This window comes from Mustela putorius, unplaced genomic scaffold, assembly GCF_011764305.1.
Source record: "Mustela putorius furo isolate JIRA1106 unplaced genomic scaffold, ASM1176430v1.1 tig00000145_pilon_pilon_pilon, whole genome shotgun sequence".
Taxonomy (NCBI): domain Eukaryota; kingdom Metazoa; phylum Chordata; class Mammalia; order Carnivora; family Mustelidae; genus Mustela; species Mustela putorius.
In genome coordinates, this window is record NW_025421294.1 from 13,819,025 (window position 1) to 13,837,310 (window position 18,286).

The 18,286-nt window shown below is 41.2% G+C and overlaps 1 protein-coding gene and 1 pseudogene across 2 annotated transcripts in view; one reads left to right on the forward strand and one right to left on the reverse strand.

Annotated features, from left to right (window-relative positions):
* Window positions 1-4,517: 4,517 nt before the first annotated feature.
* Window positions 4,518-4,723, reverse strand: LOC123390813 (annotated as a pseudogene).
* Window positions 4,724-9,822: 5,099 nt separating this feature from the next.
* PLPP1 (phospholipid phosphatase 1) overlaps window positions 9,823-18,286 on the forward strand; it is a 92,007-nt gene continuing 83,543 nt past the window's right edge. The window contains exon 1 of one of the 2 annotated variants that reach the window (XM_004744654.3): window positions 9,823-9,994. In XM_004744654.3, coding sequence (XP_004744711.1) covers window positions 9,937-9,994 — 58 coding nt within the window. In that variant the 5' untranslated portion in view covers window positions 9,823-9,936. The remainder of the gene's footprint in view (window positions 9,995-18,286) is intronic. The other variant, XM_004744653.3, reaches the window with a different exon arrangement.

The window sequence follows — 18,286 nt, forward strand, 5'->3', positions numbered from 1 at the left end:
AGAGGGTATTATGCTGAGCGAAGTAAGTCAATCAGAGAAAGGCAATTATCATATGATCTCCCTGATATGAGGAAGTTGAAAGGCAACGTGGAGGTTTTGGGTGGTAGGAAAGGAATAAATGAAACAAGATGGGATCGGGAGGGAGACAAACAATAAGAGACTCTTAATCTCACAAAACAAACTGAGGGTCGCCAGGGGCAGGGGGTAGGGAGAAGGTGGTTGTGTTATAGACATTGGGGAGGGTGTATGCTATGGTGAATGCTGTGAAGTGTGTAAAGCTGGAGATCCACATTAGCCTTGGGGCTAATAATACATTATATGTTAAAAAAAATAAAATTAAAATTGGGGAACTTCTCCCATTGCAGTTAGAAGGAGATGTGCCTATGGAAAGATGGTCAGAGATGTACTCTTGCTGGCTTTGAAGAGGAAGGAGAGAGACTTGAAGCCATGGAATGTAGGCAGCCTTTAGAAACTGCAAAAGGGAAAGAAATGGATTCTCCTCTAAATCCTCCAGAAAGAGGCACAGAATTGATAGCACCTTGATTTTAGCCCAGTGAGACACATGTTGGACTCGTGATCCACAGGCTGTAACTTCATGTTGATTTACCCCACTAAGTTTGTGGTAATTTGTGAAAGCAGAAACAGAAACTTATTTATTTTATTATTATTTATTTATTATTATTATTTATTATTAACTATTTTATTTTTTTAATTTATTGTCCTCTGATTGTTGGAAATAAAAATTTTTTAAAAATCTCATGCTTTTATCCCTGCGGTGCCTGGGCAGCTCAGTCATTTAAGTGACTGACCCTTGATTTCGGCTCAGGTCATGATCTGAGGGTTGTGAGATCGAGCCCCCAGTGGGGCTCTGAGCTCAGCAGGAGGTTTGCTTGAGATTCTTTCCCTTTGCCTTATCCCCTGCCCATGATTGCTTGAGCACACGCTTGCCCTCTCCCTCAAAAAAATAACAAATAAATAAATAACTAAAAGTCTTCTTAAAAAATCTCTTCCCTTTATCCCTTATGGGCTGCAACTGACAGCAGCAGCAGCAACAGTGATCCTAGAGTGTCTGAAGTTTGGCAGGACCAAGAGCTGCGAGCTGTGTTGAATCAAACAAACAGGCAAAGAGTAAAGGGCAAGGTGGGCTTATCTGCAGTTCAGTCCCCTGGGCTGTTCTTGGAAGCTCTGTTCTGAAAAGACATGCTGTTTCTGCAAGGTGTAAAAAACAGGGCAATGCTTCTACATAAACCTACTCTTGGTGTAACAACAAAAGTAGCTTCATAAATAGGGAAATCATTCCAATAAACACACGGCACGCCAATGATCCTAAAAACCTGCTCAGGCATCTAAGAACTAGTTATACCTCCCCAGCCTGAGGCCAACAAGATTATCTCTCTGTGATTTCCAACAACAAGAGAATGATACAACTAAGCAGAGAACTCAGTTGTGATTAGTAAGCCTGCAAAGTAATAACTTGAGAGTGTGTCTATGAATAGCAACCCACTCTCGCCACCAACGGTCTTTGATAGGGATCCTTGATGGGTTTTTCCCCATATTGGGAAAATATAACTTCAAAACAAGTTTCCTAAATCCTCCTATACAAGAATTCTGGAACCACCACTGGAACTAATATTTGATACATGACGTTGACATATCGTCAGTTGAAAATAGTTTGGCATTATCTTCTCAAGTTGTATATATGCATACTTATATTAGTTTCTGATGTCTGCTGCAGCAAATGACCACAAACTTGATGACTTAAAAAGAGAGTAATTTATTTCCTCATAGTTCTGGAGACCAGAAGTTTAATGTCAGTTTCCCTGGACTGAAATCAAGGTGTTGAAAAGGCGCGTTGCCTTCTTCTCTTCTGTCTAGATTCAAATCTCCTTCTGCCTCCCGCTTTATAAGGAGGGTGGGATTGCATTTAGGGCTCACTGGAATAATTCAAGATAATCTTGAATCAAGAAAATCCCCAGATATTTAACTTAATCACATTTTCTAAAACTCTTTTTCTGTATGAGGTATGGCCACAGGTTTGAAGGGTGAGGATGTGCACATATCTTTGGGGGTCATTGCCAACCTACCCCAGTACCCTAGCTATTCCACTCCTATTAAGTGCTCTAGAGATACCCCTGCTTACATGTATTTTTTTGAAATGCATTTTAAAAGTCTGAAGTAAATCACCCAGATGTCAATTGGCAGGTGAATGAATAAGTAGAAGGGCATATTTACACAAATAGAAATTTATCCATCAGTGAGAATAACTGATCGGTAGGATCAGGAAATAACATGAATAAACACTAGTAATAATGATGAGTAGAAAAGCAAATCCTTACTAGTGTACATAGCACACTGTTCTTATAAAATTCAAAACATTTTAAACACTGACTAGGGACAAATATGTGGCAAAGCCATCATTTTCTTTTGAAGATTGATTGATTTATTTGAGAGAGAGATTAAGCACCAGTTGGGGGGGTGGGCGGGGCAGAGGGAAAGGGAGAGAATCCTAGGCAGACTCCCTATTGAGTGCAGAGCCTGAGGCGGGGCTCTATCTCATTACCCTGAGACCATAACCTGAGCTGAAATCAAGAGTAGGATTCTCAATGGACTAAGCCACTCAGGCACCCCACCATGATTTTCTTTTAAGTGAAGAGAATGATAAAGGCAAAATGTAGAAGGTGGTCATGAACTCTGTGTTGGAGGGAGTGGAAAATGAGCAGGCTGAGGGTATGGGATTGGGAAGGATTACCCAGGGTGACTTCAACGGGATGATATTTTTAGCTCTTATGCTGGAATGTAAATTCTCAAGTATAACGTTAGCAATATTGCTTTATATGTATTACATATTGCATTCTATAAAATACCAACACATTGCATTAGGCATTTTTTGTGGCTAGCTATAGAGAAGCAAGCTTACTAGAGAAAACAAAGGGATTGATCGCAAGGCTTCACATGCATAGGAACTGGAAATCATCTGGGCTTTAAGCAGCCTCAGTACTAAATACACTCTCCTTCACTCTTACCTGCAAAGACAAAGAAGCTATGGCAGGAAGGCTAGGTCAACAAAAAACAGATTCTCTGACAAATTCTTCACTTACAGATGACTTCATCTTTGAGACCAGTGTTTCCTCCCTAAATATAAGAATAACACTCACCCCAACCGCAAAAGAATAACCCAGATTTAATGAGTCACAATTTCTAAAGAAGATCCCAGATAATCTGCATATTTAATAAGATACCAGGTTATTCTCATTATCACGGAAATTTGGGAAATTTCTGGAGCAGTGCCTGTCAAATGTTAATGTGCACGGGAATCACTTGGGATCTTACTGAAACGCGGATTCTGATTTAGTATTTCTGGGGTGTGGTCTGAATCCACCTTTCTGAGAAGCCTGAGGGAAGGCAGACACTGCCAGTTAAGGGCGCTGTTTACGAAGCTAGGTTCTAGAGCTCAGGACAGTTACAGACCCTCTTGGAGAATCTGGGAAGAGCTACCTATAGATATATTTCTCAGCAGAATACATAAACATAAAATTTAACATAAAATTGCAGAGTTTGGAGAGCCCCTGAACACTATTCTTAGGCTCGTAGAACATACTATCAACCTGGTTCTGATGAAGAGATGACAGGAATCTTCATTTAATAATGTCCAACATTTATTACTTCTGTGTGCTTTGGCATTGTTGTGCTAAGTGTTCTAGACATATTATCTCATTTAATCCTCACAATAAACCTATAAGGTAGGTACTTTTATTATCACTCTTATCTTACAAGTGAGGAAACTGGTGCACAGAAACTTTTAGGTAATTTGCTCAAAGGTATTTGGTGAACCTGATTCCTGAGCCCAGGTGTTTAATTACTGTGTGGTGCTTACAATGGTCTTAATGTGTTGTAATTATTTTGAGGAAAGTGATTTCATTTTATTAAAACTTGACTAAAACTAGCCTCTGCCTTCGCCTATGGTCATTATCCCAGGGTCCTGGGATCCCAAGGTGGGGAGGGAAGGGCGTTGCTCAGCAGGAAGCCTGCTTCTCCCTCTCGCACTCCCCCTGCTTGTGTTCCTCCTGTTGCTGTGTCTCTCTCTGTCAAATAAATAAAAATCTTTAAAAAAACCCAAACAAACAAACAAAAAAATTTGCCCAAAAAACCCCCACCTTGTCTGGAAAGTGAAAATGTGGACAGACTAGATCTGCGGTTTTCAAATTCTGATGGCCATCAGAATCTCCTGGGGCTTTTGTTAAACATGATAAGAAAATAATGCTTAGGTTCCATGCTAAATCTTTATCTTAGAATCTCCAGAGATAGAATGGAGCTGGGCATTTTTTTTTTAATGATTGCTTCATTAAAAAAAATTATTATTATTATTATTTTACAAAAGTTTGTTCTTAAATCTACAACAGGATCTAAGACAACACTTCTTTCTAGTTATAGGTGGCAACAAACGCTAGGACAGGGTGGGGAGGGGGAGTGGGGATCCAGATGTTTAAATAGGAATGGAACTGAGGATCACCATTGCCTCAGGCACTGTCACTGGCTTCCCTTTTGCCAGATCTGTTAATTCCACCTGTGGCCAGGGGCCCCTTCCCTGTGGCTTTCGTTTTTAGCTCTTCTTGCTTCTGCTTCTCTTTCTGTTTCTGCTTGAATGCTTTATCTCGTCCATCTCCTTGGCCTGCTTCTTGGGCTGTTTCAGAGGCTTCTTCTTGTCACCATCGCAGCAGGACATGGTGCCTGTCACCCCTTCCCCAGACCCTGCCTGGGAAGCCAACAGGGGAAGCCTGTTGAACCAACACCCCAGATGATTTCAAAGTAAAAAGTTCTAGTATCATTGCCATAGACTCTTCAAAGGTAGCATTTTAAAAGAATAAGCTAAATGAAATCTGTTAGGGAAGACACTCTGAAAGGAAAGGTAGCTCTGAAGGGTAAGAAGTGCCTAGAAATGCATTCCTGGCTCTGATCTTAATGAGAAAGAAAAGGAGGAAAGGACCTAAGTTTCCTTTGCTTTCCTTTGATTCTTTGACTTCCAGTTAGAATTATTCTGTACCATTGTGATTTAGAAGGGAATAGATCCACTTTTTAAACCACTTCACATACTAGAGAACACAAAAAAGCGCTTATGAAATGGTATCATAGACGTGTAAGCAGGCAAATTAACCCTGCTTCCCACCTTCACCCCAGACAACCTTCCATTTGCTAAAATAACAGCAGAAAAGTGTGGGAGGCACAGCTTGCCTCTCTTCTCAAGATTTATTTTCCCTTTTCTCTTTTTTTTATTAAAACTTTAAAAATTTTTTTAACTGCTGAGTACAACTCTGGAGCTGGGAATACAATGCTGAAGGAGGCCTATTGCTTAAGGCAACGAGTTCAGCAGTTGTACCCATCCAGGGATGGGGTTTAGGAGAGGCACATGGATAATATAAGAGCACAAAGCAAGGGTTGTGAGAGAAGGATGGGTTTTATTATGTGGCTGAAACAGCTGAAGAAGGTGGATTCTGAAGAGTAGGAAATGGATGGCCATCCTATTCAAGATTTTTTTTAAAGCACAATATATGCATTGTCTCTAATGCTATAGATATCTTATAGGTGATTAACTCCTGTATTTTGGTGATACATTTTTAAAGAGATTATTAAGGCAATAATTTGTGAGCATGTAGAGAAAGGAAGTGGTGATCAAAAGCACCAGGTGTGGATTTACTAAGAACAAGTCACGTCAGACCAACACCATTTCAGTGGATTAGGGAACCAGGGTAGATTTGGGGTTGAGTGGGTGTTAGGAAAGCAGAAATAATGGAGGTGGAGTCACAGAAATCTTTGTTTTTGAAAAAATATATATATTGTTTGCTTAGATCAGACGTTTGCTAGGCAACTGCACTCACACTTTTTCGTGTTTGATCATCACAGTAAGCCTCTTAAGAAAATTTTGGCTTCCTGAAAACCAACGACAGCATAACATTCAAGCTCTGCAAGCTTGACACTGAAGGAGAGGGTGGATGGGAGGGGCTACCTCGGTGCAGCCCGTTTGCCCACCCATGAAGTCCCCAAGGCTAATCCTAGAGGTTCACCTCCTTCTATGGTTCTTCCCATTTGTGCACTGGCTCAAGAGTTAGCAGAAGACATTAACCCTCATACCTCTTAGCAAAACTGTAAAAGGACTGGGAGCCATAAACAAGATTTTAGGAAGGATGAAGGGTAACGAAATGGAAATACACAGAGAAAATGATTTGAAACCAGATAATCCAGTTTACAAAATAAGGTTTGCCCTTCTTCAGTTTATAACCCACTACAGAGATTAGGACTTCCTCTCACAGCTAGATTACCTGTTTTAAATTACTCTTTTCAGCAGGTCCCTATGCGTTTTCAGTGATTCTTCTTTGCCTCCAGACACACTCTTAAGGTATAAACTGTTCTAACCGCACTTTTAGAATCTTATCTTCCACTCACCCACACTGTGAGGTTTTTCACCTGTCTTACTCAGAGGCCTCAGAATAGGCGACTGGTTTTGCCTCTTTGCTCAAACCATTCTTCAGTCCACTCAGCACTCTTTCCTGTCTGCCCAAATTGTTTTATTCAGGGTATTATGGTTTGATTCAATTAAGCTAGCTCAAGTAAAAGGTTTTCTTAGAGTAATATGACATGTGAGTTCTCAGAAACAGGACTCAGCATACTCTTTAGCCTTGTATCAGTGGTGAATATTTGAGGCTTAAACAATTGTTTTTCTCTCACATATGAAAAAATCTGGAGGTAGCTAGTTGCTGACTGTTTTAGTGGTTTAACATTATAATCTAAAGACTAGGGGGACTACTCTTCTTGGCTTTTTCCTCATGATCACAAGATGGTTGCCATAGCTCTAAATATCATGTTCATGTTCAAAGAAAGTGGAAAGAGAAGGGAAGGGAAGCCAGTCTTTACCTTTGGTCAAGAGAGCAAGAACTTTCACAGAAACCTGCCAGTAGATTTCTGTAACCTAGCTGTTCATAAAGGAAGTGAAATCACAAGCCATAAGTGATTACTATTGAGACTATATAAAGAACTTCTACCCTGGGGCACCTGGGTGGCTCATTGGGTTAAAGCCTCTGCCTTGGGCTCAGGTCATGATCCCGGGGTCCTGGGATTGAGTTCTGGCATTGAGCACCGCATCGGGCTCTCAGCTTGGCAGGGAGCCTGCTTCCTCCTCTCTCTCTGCCTACTTGTGATCTCTGTCAAATAAATAAATAAATAAAAATGGTAAAAAAAAAAGAACTTCTACCCTGGGGTGCCTAGTGGCTCAGTGGGTTAAAGCCTCTGCTTTTCGGCTCAGGGTCCTGGGATTGAGCCCTGCATCAGGCTCTCTGCTCAGATAAATCAACCCAATATAAAAATATGCAAAAGACAGGCCATTGACAAAAGAATCATTTGTGGTAAATAAATTTAGAGAAAGATGCCTAGTCACATTAGTGATCACGGAAATCAAATTATGACTACATTGTGATAACCACTCATTATGACTACATAGTATAATCACGAAATTAACAAAAATGAAGACATCTGAAAAATAAATGTTGAGGGGCACCTGGCTCAGTGGGTTAAGCCTCTGCCTTCGGCTCAGGTCATGATCTCAGGGACCTGGGATGAGCCTCGCATCCCCCTGTCTCCTCAGCAGGGAGTCTGCTCAGCAGGGAGGCAGGCAGAAAGAGAGAGCAGGCTCTCTCTCTCAGAGAGCCCCCTCTCTCTCTGCCTGCCTCTCTACTTGTGATCTCTTTGTCAAATAAATAAAATCTTGAAAAAATAAGTAAATGTTGATAAAAATGTGGAATGGTCACTACTGCTAGTGTGGGTGAGGTAAAATGGTACAACCATCTGGGAGTACAGTCTGGGATTTAAAAAACAGGATATGGCTTAATACATCTTAATGGACTTTCTTTTGTTGATCTATTTTTAAAATTATTAACTGTAACTCCTCCAAAAGGCAAAAAATCTGTTAATATATTAACTGTTTTCTTTACCTCCTTCTAACCTAAGAAAATGTCTTCTGGTGTTGGCAGGGAGATGGGAAAGTACACCTCCCTATGCAGTGTTTCCAGAGCTATCAGGCAAAACACTTACTCCTGCTTTGTGTGCCTGCTGTAAGCCAACATCACAATGTTCATTTAATTACACATCAGTCTTCCTGACGGGGCGGTTGGCTCCTAGAGGGCAAAGATCTTTTCTTGTTCATTTTAGTGTCTCTATAGTGTGCACTGAGTTTGATGTATATCGAGGGACTCAACAAATGCGGAAGGAATGAATGAGTGAATAAAATAAAATTAATCAATAGGGTTTTTTGAATGTTTACTTTTGAAAAGGCGTTTTTAAAAAGATAAATGTTTATTTCAAAATCTGTGTAAATAAAGCACGGTCCCTAGAATATGCCCAGCACACAGTAACAATAAATATGTTTTGAATGAATACCAACTACTTAGCTATCACACATAATTTCAATTTACTGTGGCCTTTCACTCTGGGGACTTTGTACTTTACTCTGGAAGTAAAGAAAGCCATATCAACAATGACACATCTTTTTGTTATAAATTGCTTAAAACTTTTAAAATGATATTGCGACAAAAGGTGAAATACAAAATTTACATTCTTTTTTTTTTTTTTTAAGATTTTATTTATTCATTTGAGAGAGAGAGCGAGCGAGCACAAGCAGGGGGAGAGGCAGGGAGAGAGGGAGAAGCAGAGTCCCTGCTGAGCAGGGAACTCGACTCGGGACTCCATTCCAGAACCTGAGCTGAAGGTGGACGCTTAACCATCTGAGCCATCCAGGTTAAAGAAAAATGATTTACACTTGTTACAATGGTGAGGGAAACTATTGCTATTGGGGGGTCAAAATTACTACAATAGGAGAAAGAAATTTTGCTTCACTTTGAATACAGTAAAGACAGCTAGGAATTTATAGCCAACAAACAAGCAGAGTGAGGGGGTCAGTGGATGGAAAATTACTAAGAAGAAACAGAAAGGCAGGCCAAAGGTGGAGGATCAGTTATTTGATCACGTATCAAAGGCATCAGACAGCAAGGAGCGCGATGACTTAGCAGGATTCGTACTAATTTTGGGTTCAGCCAGACCACACTTGAGGGCCCACCTCGAAGCCTAAGCAAGCAAAAGGCTCACAGGAGCCTAAATAACGCTCGGACAAGTCTCCCCCTGCCTGCCTCAGACCTCTTTATTACCCAATCCTTACGGATAAGGATGGCTGGAAGGGGGCGGGATTGTGGGCCCGGAGCCTAGCTCTCCTTCCCGGCAGCAATAATCCCCGGCCAGGACTCCCGAGACATCCTCCTGCGACCACCACAGGAACGCCGGTCAGAGCGACGCCCCTCGCCTCACACCCGGGGCGCCCCCAACGTCAGCGAGACCGCAGTGCATCCCAATTTAGGGGCGGGGTCCGCAGGTCGGGCGGGGCGGGGCTGGCGGCGCTGATTGGCCAAAGCTCTCGGGCTTGGGGTTCCCGGCCCCGCCCCACCGCCCCATTACTGGCCGTTTAGAGTTCGCTGGGCTCCCCTCAGCCAGCGAGGCCGCAGACTGGCCAGTCCCGCGCTGCCCCGCGGGAGGGGCCGAGCTCACGTTCCTCCTCCCTACCGGTCGCATCCTTAAAGCACGGGTTCCGACGCCCCGCCCGTTGGAGCGGGCTCCGGGATCGGGACAGCTAACCGCCCCGGCAGGCCAGGGCCTACCGAGGAGGGCCCGAGACCACGGAGCAATCGCGGCTGGCACGCGAACGTCTCAGGGCGTGGGAGCTGCGAGGGCAGGGGTCCCCGGCGCCATTGTTGGCCGCCAGCGAGGTCCGGGCGGACCTCGTCTGCCCTCAGAGGCGCTTCTCCCGCCGAGAGGAGGCACAGCGAGGGGCCGTCGCCACCCCGTGGCCCAGTGTCGTGAATCGTGTGCCTCATCTACCGCCCGCGTCGGGCCGCCGGGACCATGTTTGACAAGACGCGGCTGCCGTACGTGGCCCTTGATGTGCTCTGCGTGTTGCTGGGTACGTACGCGCCGCCGGCCCGAGGGGCGTGTGCCCCGGTGGGTACGGGCGTGTGTCTTCTGGGAGGGGACTCGCGGACAGCTGCGGACGGGCGTGGGGGCGGCGTGTGTGCGCCTGACGCGCGCGCCTTTGCTGGGAGAGACTCCCGGCGCCGCTTCCGCAGCCCCGGGATCCCGCTTTGCAGCCTGCACCCGGTCCCCGTGTGACCCCCTCTGTCTGTCTGTCTGTCTCCTGCGGGTGTGCTGAGCTCAGCTCTGCTTGGACGCTGTTCACGCCTCTGCGCTCAGTCGCTTGCTCCTGTCCTCTGTTTCCAGTTCCACTCCCAACAAGAGCGGGGTGGGCTCCTCCCCTCCACGCCGTAGGGAAACCCAGTCACTGGCTTGTCAGGTTCAGGAGCGACACGGAGGTTTGATTCACTGGAGGTTCTCAGTAACAGGCGCCAGTGCCTGGTTTATCTTACTTGTGGGAAGCAGTTTAATTTTTCATCTTTAAAAGGCTAGAACGTTCCTAATTAGAAGGTGTTACCCGGTTGTAAATTGTCACGTTGCCAGTGGGCGTGAGGATGCCAGGTTTCTGCCTATAGGTCCGAAGAAGATTGCCTTTTTGGGTGTGTGTGTTTGGGTGTGTGTGTGTGTGCGCGCGCGCTCCAGACCTCTTTCCTTTTCTGTACAGACCTTGCCATGGTGTAGCTTTCCATCTCCAGTGACAGCGCACAAGGAGCACTAGAGTTTCTTTGGCTGCAGCAGATTTGGCGTTGTCTTCCTCATGAAGAGTTCATTTCTGGGGCTGCTGGTTGCCAGGTGCTTCTTTCTTTTGACAAGAAAGAATTGAAGTCATCTGGATGAGGATAGGCTTTGGAAGGAAACTTTCATCTTTTTAATATGTATTTTGTAAAAGCAGTATGTTGCGAACTATTTAGATGTTCTTAAAAAAAAAAGAAAGAAAAGAAAAGAAGATCTGATTGAGGTTTGGGGGGCCTAAACAAGTATGGAAGTAATGGTTCTGGCAAGTTCCTTGGCTGGGGGGAATATGTGACTTGAGAATCCTAGGTGCAGGTGTGCATAATAGCTTTTCACGGATAAGAAATTCCCCGGGTTTGAATCCCGAATTCCACTTTCCTGCCTCAAACCTGTCCACTTAGGCGCTTGCAGTCTTGCTCAATTCTTAGAAATTCTTCTCTTTGAGGTAAAAATCCCTTTTTATTTTCTATGAAATATCTTTATTGTTGACTAAGACACTTCCTGTAGACCTCCACAGTGAATTTTTGGAGTTAAGTTTAGGAAAGCAAAACAACGTTCAGGAACACTATAGAAACACGAGGAACTTTTTCAGTTGTCAAGACATATTAATAACTATATTAAATGTATTGAATTTGATTTATTGACGATGAAAGGTTTATCTTTGGTAAGGATGATAAATTTCATTTTTGTTTAGATTTGTCTTCCAATGTAGTTTTTAAAAAAACAGTGTTACGTTAGTTTCAGGTGTGCAGTATAGTGACTCAACAATTCTGCATATGACTCCATGATCATCAAAATAAGTGTACTCTTAATCCCCTTCACCTGCTTCACCTATTTCCTCACCCACCTCCCCTTGGGTAAGATGTAAAATTTTAAAATGTACTTTAACCCATACTCACTGTCAGTAGGGCTTCGTTAAGCTTCATTTATGTTTTCGAGAAGGGAGGGGAAAATGGTCAGAAGTAATTTTGATAATTCTAATATATTAGCTAGTACCCTGTCATTGCTGCATATTGTGTACTCTCAGAATTATGTATCAACTTCCTCTTCTCCTATCTTGTGAGAGTTATTCATTTGTAAAACAAATGTCAGGTTTTTTTCTATGGGCCAAGCACTGTATTAGGACAAATGAGACATAATACCACTTTAAGATAGCTAAAGCTAATATTAATAATCACAAAGTCATAAGGTAGACCTATGTATTGTTTGTATGTTTTAAAATTTGCTTATAATGGAAAAACATTACAAACAGTCTTATAAATTATAAGTTCTTCTTGTCTGTGTTTTCAACATGATGCAAATAGTACATAATTATACTACAGAGGTAAGAATAATTTTATTGCTACATTGACCTGACAGTTGCAGGATTTATGATGGTTCCCAAAAGGATACAATTGCGTTTTTTATTTTAAATGTCTTTGATGGTTTTGGAAGGATTTGCTTTGGGGACTTATGGATTAAGTATGTTTTAGAAGAAGATATCTCATCTGTTTGAAACATGTTTTATCTGTTACTGTATTACTCGAGACTCTTTTAAAGTAATTCAGAAGATTTTCATCATGGGCCCAGAATTCCCTTTTCCTAAACAGAAAATGAAGTACTCACTTCTTTTTATTTTCATATAGAAGATGACAGTAGATTTAACAGTATCAGTCCTCGATTACAAACAGCAATGAAAGAGAGCGGTGGGGGAGGAGATAAAGAACTTTTTCATGCTGAGTTTTGGAAGGTAGTACATTTTTTAAAAAGATTTTCATTTATTTATTAGAGAAAGAGAGAGTGCGCTCAAGAGAGAGTACAAGCAGGGGGAGCAACAGGGAGAGGGAGAAGGAGAAGTCGTCTCCCCACTGAGCAGGGAGTCTGATCCTGGCACTCTGGGGTCATGACTTGAGCCAAAGGCAGACGCTTAACTGACTGAGCTACCCAGGTCCCCTGGAAGGCAATACCTTTTGATAGCAAATTCACCTTTTTATTGGAGTGTAAGGGTTATTTTAAATTTGGTTTTTATTCACTTTACTGACAGCAGGAGATTGACACCCTAAAATTAGGGGTTATCAACTTGGCATTAACTTTATTCATTTTCTGTGGAGAATATACAGGTAAGAGTTAACTATACCAACAAAAAGATGATTAAACACTTCTTAAGTACAGGGTTATGTGAAAGTGATTCATAATTACAATGTGAATATGTTCCAGGTTCTGTTAATGACCACTCCAACATCATACAGTGTATCCATTTTAATATGATGATGTTACATGATTTTGCTATGTGACTACTTTATAATTTTATGGAGTGTGATGTCTGTTGAAGTGATCATTAAACATGTGTTTTTTTGGTTTGTGTGTATGTACATTTGTGCCCCTCCATCATCTTTATTATTATAAAACATGAATTCTCCATCTGATATACCCAGGTTATTAGTTCCTTCAGTGGATGTGGTAAGTTCTTAGAAAAGGAGTCAGGATTTTGAGAGATGGTATGTATTTGAAATGGAACATAGTCTTGCCATCTTTCTCTGGCTTTTTTGATGATGAGTTCTATCATTATAGATAAGGCTGGCTATAAGCATGTGAGCATACAAGAAAAGCTGCTCTATAGGAAATGATAGTGGGCTGGTGTGAAAGGAACAGTGTTTTTGCCTGGTGTTAAATGGTGTCCTGAATAAAACTTACTATTGTTTAATTATTGAGAGTCATTCCAGATTTTATCCACTATGGCATAAGGCTGCCAGTCAGTGGACACTGAGTCCACTGATTCAGTGGCACACTGGTTGAAGGCTGATTCTGCCAGGTCCATGGTAGGTGCTAGGGATACAAAGATGAGTAAGAGAGTTCTTGCTCTAAGGGAGATCAGGGTCTAATGAAGAACAAACAAACAGGTTACGGTATATCGTGGTAAGCATAATAATGGAGGTATGAATAAGTACCCTTTGAGTTCAGAGAAGGGAGTTATCTTAGACCTGATCCATTATAAACTAATGGTTTGTTTATCCTTAGTGATGCAGAAATGACAAAAGTTTCCTGGAATCCTTTTTTTTTTTCTTCCTCAACTTGATGCAAGGCAGTAGTGACCCAAGTAAGTACCCTATGTTGATGACTTTTTTGTCTTGAATGGTGTCTTGAAGATTTAGGTGTAACTGGTGTCCCATGGTGTCTTGAAGATTTAGGTGTAACTGGAAAAAACTTTTTATATGCTTGTGTTTTGCTATGTGGCAGTCATTTGGAATACCTTTTTTGGGCTCCATATTCTTCTTTGCCCCTCCACCTCTGTTCACCTTGCTCTGTGCTCTGGGAAGCATGCAAATTATATGGGCTCTATCAACTGACCTCTTATTTTATGATTTCTGTTTGGTTTTGGCTGATGGTACATCAGTAGAGGCATGGAATAGCCAGTTCTCTCCTGCTGGATTTGTGTTGCTAGAGCTGTTGTGTGATTTTGTGAATAGGTCTCAGCTTCTCTCAATGGCCCTCTCTGCCAGCCAGCTCCAGTTACAGATCTTTTTGGGTTCTGGTAACCCCGTAATTGCCCCTTAGCCCTAATGATGATAATGGCCTCCTGATGTTGGTAGCTTGGGAGTATTCCACCATCTCTTGCTACTTTACCTAAATCCTGCCTATACTTATAAAGATGATTCATTAAATTCTGTTGAATACCTTCTTTTGACTGTGTTTGTGGTTTGTTGGTTGATTTTTGGTTGGGACCCTACTAATGACATTCATACATGTCCAAAACAGATTTGACATAGCTTCCCTTTCTGCACTTAACACCTTTTACAGCTGCTCTTTATAGCAGGTGCAAACAGAAGCTCATGGTTTCCAAGGTCATAGTTTCCTTAACAAGCTCCAAATGTGGTACGAACATTCTGCTAAATCAGAATCAGTAGATTAAGAATAAAATCTGGCAGCAAAGAGCTGGCAGCCAATAGTAGGTGTTTGTAGAATCCCTGTTACTTGTTCTTCCTCAAATCTATCTCAAATACTGATACCATATGTTGTTGCCATGACACTGACATCATTCTGCCCCTTAAGTATTACCCCTGAGGAGTGGTCTCTTTCTTGTCTCTCAGTTTGGGCCTGTTTCTCAAGGAAAAAACAGTAAGTATTTAGTGAAAGATTTTCATTTGGTAAATAGTCTGCAGTATTTTGTGCCTTCCCTTTTTTCCTGATGTTTGTTTGTTCCTTCATTCATTATTGAGCATGTATTTGTTTAGTATCTGCTGGTGCTTGGCATTGTGTTGAATGCTGAAGATAAAAATGAGTAGATCAATACATAAATTGGACATAATGCTTATCCTGGTTGCTAGCCATTTCAACCTCCATTAACTTTTATTAAGCAAACTTCTTTTCCTTCTGATGAAAGTTTACTGGGTTTCTCTTTTTTATAAAAAACTTTCTCTTTCCTCCAAGCCACAGTGAAAAGGAAATCATCTCAGAAACTGAACAAAGTGGGTGCCTAGGTGGCTTAGTCATTAGGCATCTGCCTTCGGCTCCAACCATGGTCCCAGGATCCTGGGATTGAGTCCCACATCAGGCTCCCTGCTTGGCGGGAGGCCTGCTTCTCCCTCTCCTACTCCCTCTGCTTGTGTTCCTTCTCTCGCTGTGTCTCTCTTTGTCAAATAAATAAATAAAATCTTTGGGGAAAAAGAATGAACAAAGATTTGTTAAGCTGGCATATTCTTGAGTTAGACTAGAGTCCTGTTGCAGGCCTTTTCTACATTTAAGTGGCCGGTTTTGAATAAAAGCAGAGGCCTGGAAGAAAATGCTATCATTTGGCTCCAGTTGGCTTTGTACACTTGAGCTTTAACTTAAACTTACCTTGCTTGTGGAAATGTTCAGAGAATGTTCTTCTCTATAGAGTTTATGAAATGTAAATTCTTCCTTATATTCACTTTGAATTACATCCTTTTGGAAACTTCTGGGCATGCTGTGGATCTTGATTAATCTTTTTCTTGTTTAGTCATTTTTTGGGAGCTCTACCAAAGTTTCCTATCTGCTCAGTTTGGGGAATTATTCTGATTCTTGTGGATAAAAAATTGAAGTTTACATTGGTATTGTTTACCCTACTAAAAGAAGTTGGAAGAAAGTCACTAACTTTTCAGATTTTAAGTAAGCTGATTAAAATGTAGCTTCCATTTTATGGAAAGGAATTTGGAATGTTAATTGTCCACTTCCTCCTAATTTAGGTAACTTAATTCAGCATTTGGGATAGAAATTACAATCTGTTTAGCAAGCTAATTAGGGATTATATAGACACTGTTTTATTTCTCTTATTCTCTTAAGAAAGCACTCACCATTCAGATAGTACGGACAGTGGTTATAAGTAGCTTTCTTCTTCCATCCTTCTTATTTATTTACCTTATTTTTCATTTTTACTATTTTTTTCCTTCTCTCTTCCTCCTGCTTTCCTTCTCTGCAACCTTCTTACTGTCTAGGTTTGTTTTGTTTTTTAAAGATTTATTTATTTGACAGACAGAGATCACAAGCAGGCAGAGAGGGATGGGGGGAAGCAGGCTCCCCACTGAGCAGAGAGCCCCATGTGGGGCTCTATCCCAGGACCCTGGGATTACGACCTGAGCTGAAGGCAGAAGTTTTAACCCACTGAGCCACCCAGGTGCCCATTATTCACTGAATGCCTAAATGAGCCTTTGGTAAATGTCTTACATAAACTTATGGAGTCTTTACAAAATTCTGAGGTTTTAGCTTCATTTTATGTCATAGCAATGGCATAAGAAATAGGTAGAAAAATAAAACGAAAGCCATGGATCTCAAATAGCTCTTACTTACTGTGGAAGACAGACTCATAAGAAATAGTGGCAATACTGTCTAGGTTAAAATTGAGATGGCTTAAACAGAGTTTATTTTTTTTTTTCTTCCTGAAACTAGTCTTACATTGGGAATGACTTGTTCTTTATAAACTGTAAGTTTCTCTTTTTCTTTAAAATAATAGAGAGGTAACATAGTCTAGTGATGGACTCTTTTTTTTTTTTTTTAAGATTTTATTTATTTGACAGAGATCACAGGTAGTCACAGAGGCAGGTGGAGAGAGAGGAGGAAGCAGGCTCCCTGTTGAGCAGAGAGCCCAATGCAGGGCTCCATCCCAGGACCCCAAGATCATGACCTGAGTGAGCCAAAGGCAGAGGTTTTAACCCACTGAGCCACCCAGGCCCCTGTGAGACTCTTGATATACATTGCTTAGGTTCACATTTCATTTCCTCTCTTTACTAGTTTTGTGACCTTGGGCAATTTTCTTCTTTGTGCCTCTTCCTAAGAATAGCACCTACTTTATATGGTTCTAAGGCTAAAGTAAGTCAATTTGTAAAAAGCTTAGAGCAGTGCCTTGCACTTCGTGCAGGATGTTTGTCAAATAAGATTAATCCTCTCTAATCCTACCAACTATAACATAATTTTAATAGAAATAACATCAACTAATTTTGTGTTAGGGACAAAAAACAGTCACAAACTTCGAAATATTTCCCATGAATACTCATGGAATGTCTTTGAAGCTTATAGAGCAACTTGAAATAATAATGTTATCAGTCATGTGTAAAAACCACATATACAATTTCCAAGTAGTGGTAATCCCAACAATGGTGGAAACTGATCTGTGTAGGTTGTGTTAGAGAATAATTAAACAAATAGAAAAACTTTACATATTCATAAATCCTGAATTTCAGCTTAATCAAGAAAATGGAGTTAGCTGTATTCTGTGCCACCTTCACTGTTTTTATTGCCCAAGCCATGGGAATGGTCACTCCTCATATAAAAGTAAACTTCATTAAAAAAAAATGGACATTAATTGTACATCCTCGTTTGTGTAAATTCTGTTATTTGGATTCTCAGCAATTAAGTGGACAGCAAAGAAAAAAATGTTGTGTAATACTTCTCCATACTCTCCACTCCCTCTTACTCACTTCCCCATATCCTCTTTTCCCTCTCACTCTTGCTTTTTTCAACCAGATAGTTATTTCAATGTATTTTAATCTGAAATTGTTTTTTTGATGTGTGTGTGTGTGTGTGTGAGAGAGAGAGAGAGAGAGAGAGAATAATGCTAGGTTTTTAAAAATATTGGGCTTCACATTATCTTTATTAAGTGAGCACCCATTATGTATTTAATACAATGTTAGGAGCAGTAAATGCCATTGTGAAGAAGGTAATGTCTTCAATCTTTAAGAAAATTATAGATGTTTGTAAATGCCACAAAAGAATTAAAACAAGGTTAGAAGAGAGTGAGATGGTGGAGGGTGGCAATCTAAAGGAAGTCTTCTCTGAGGAGGGGATATCTGAACTGGCCATGGAGGAACTGGAAGAAGTTGATTTTAGGTTTAGGGAAGAGCAGGTGTTGAGAGCCAAACAGCAAAGAGCATTTTGCCACAGGGATTGTAACATTTGTAACAGTGTGACTGGTATATATTATGCATCCATGGTATTCATAATAGTGAATTTTGTAACTTATTTCTAACTCTCAAAGTGGATAATAATAACTCACAGTTATTTAGTGCTTACTAGGCCCTGTGTGGCCTGTAAAGTCTCTTAACCACTTGATCAGAGACAG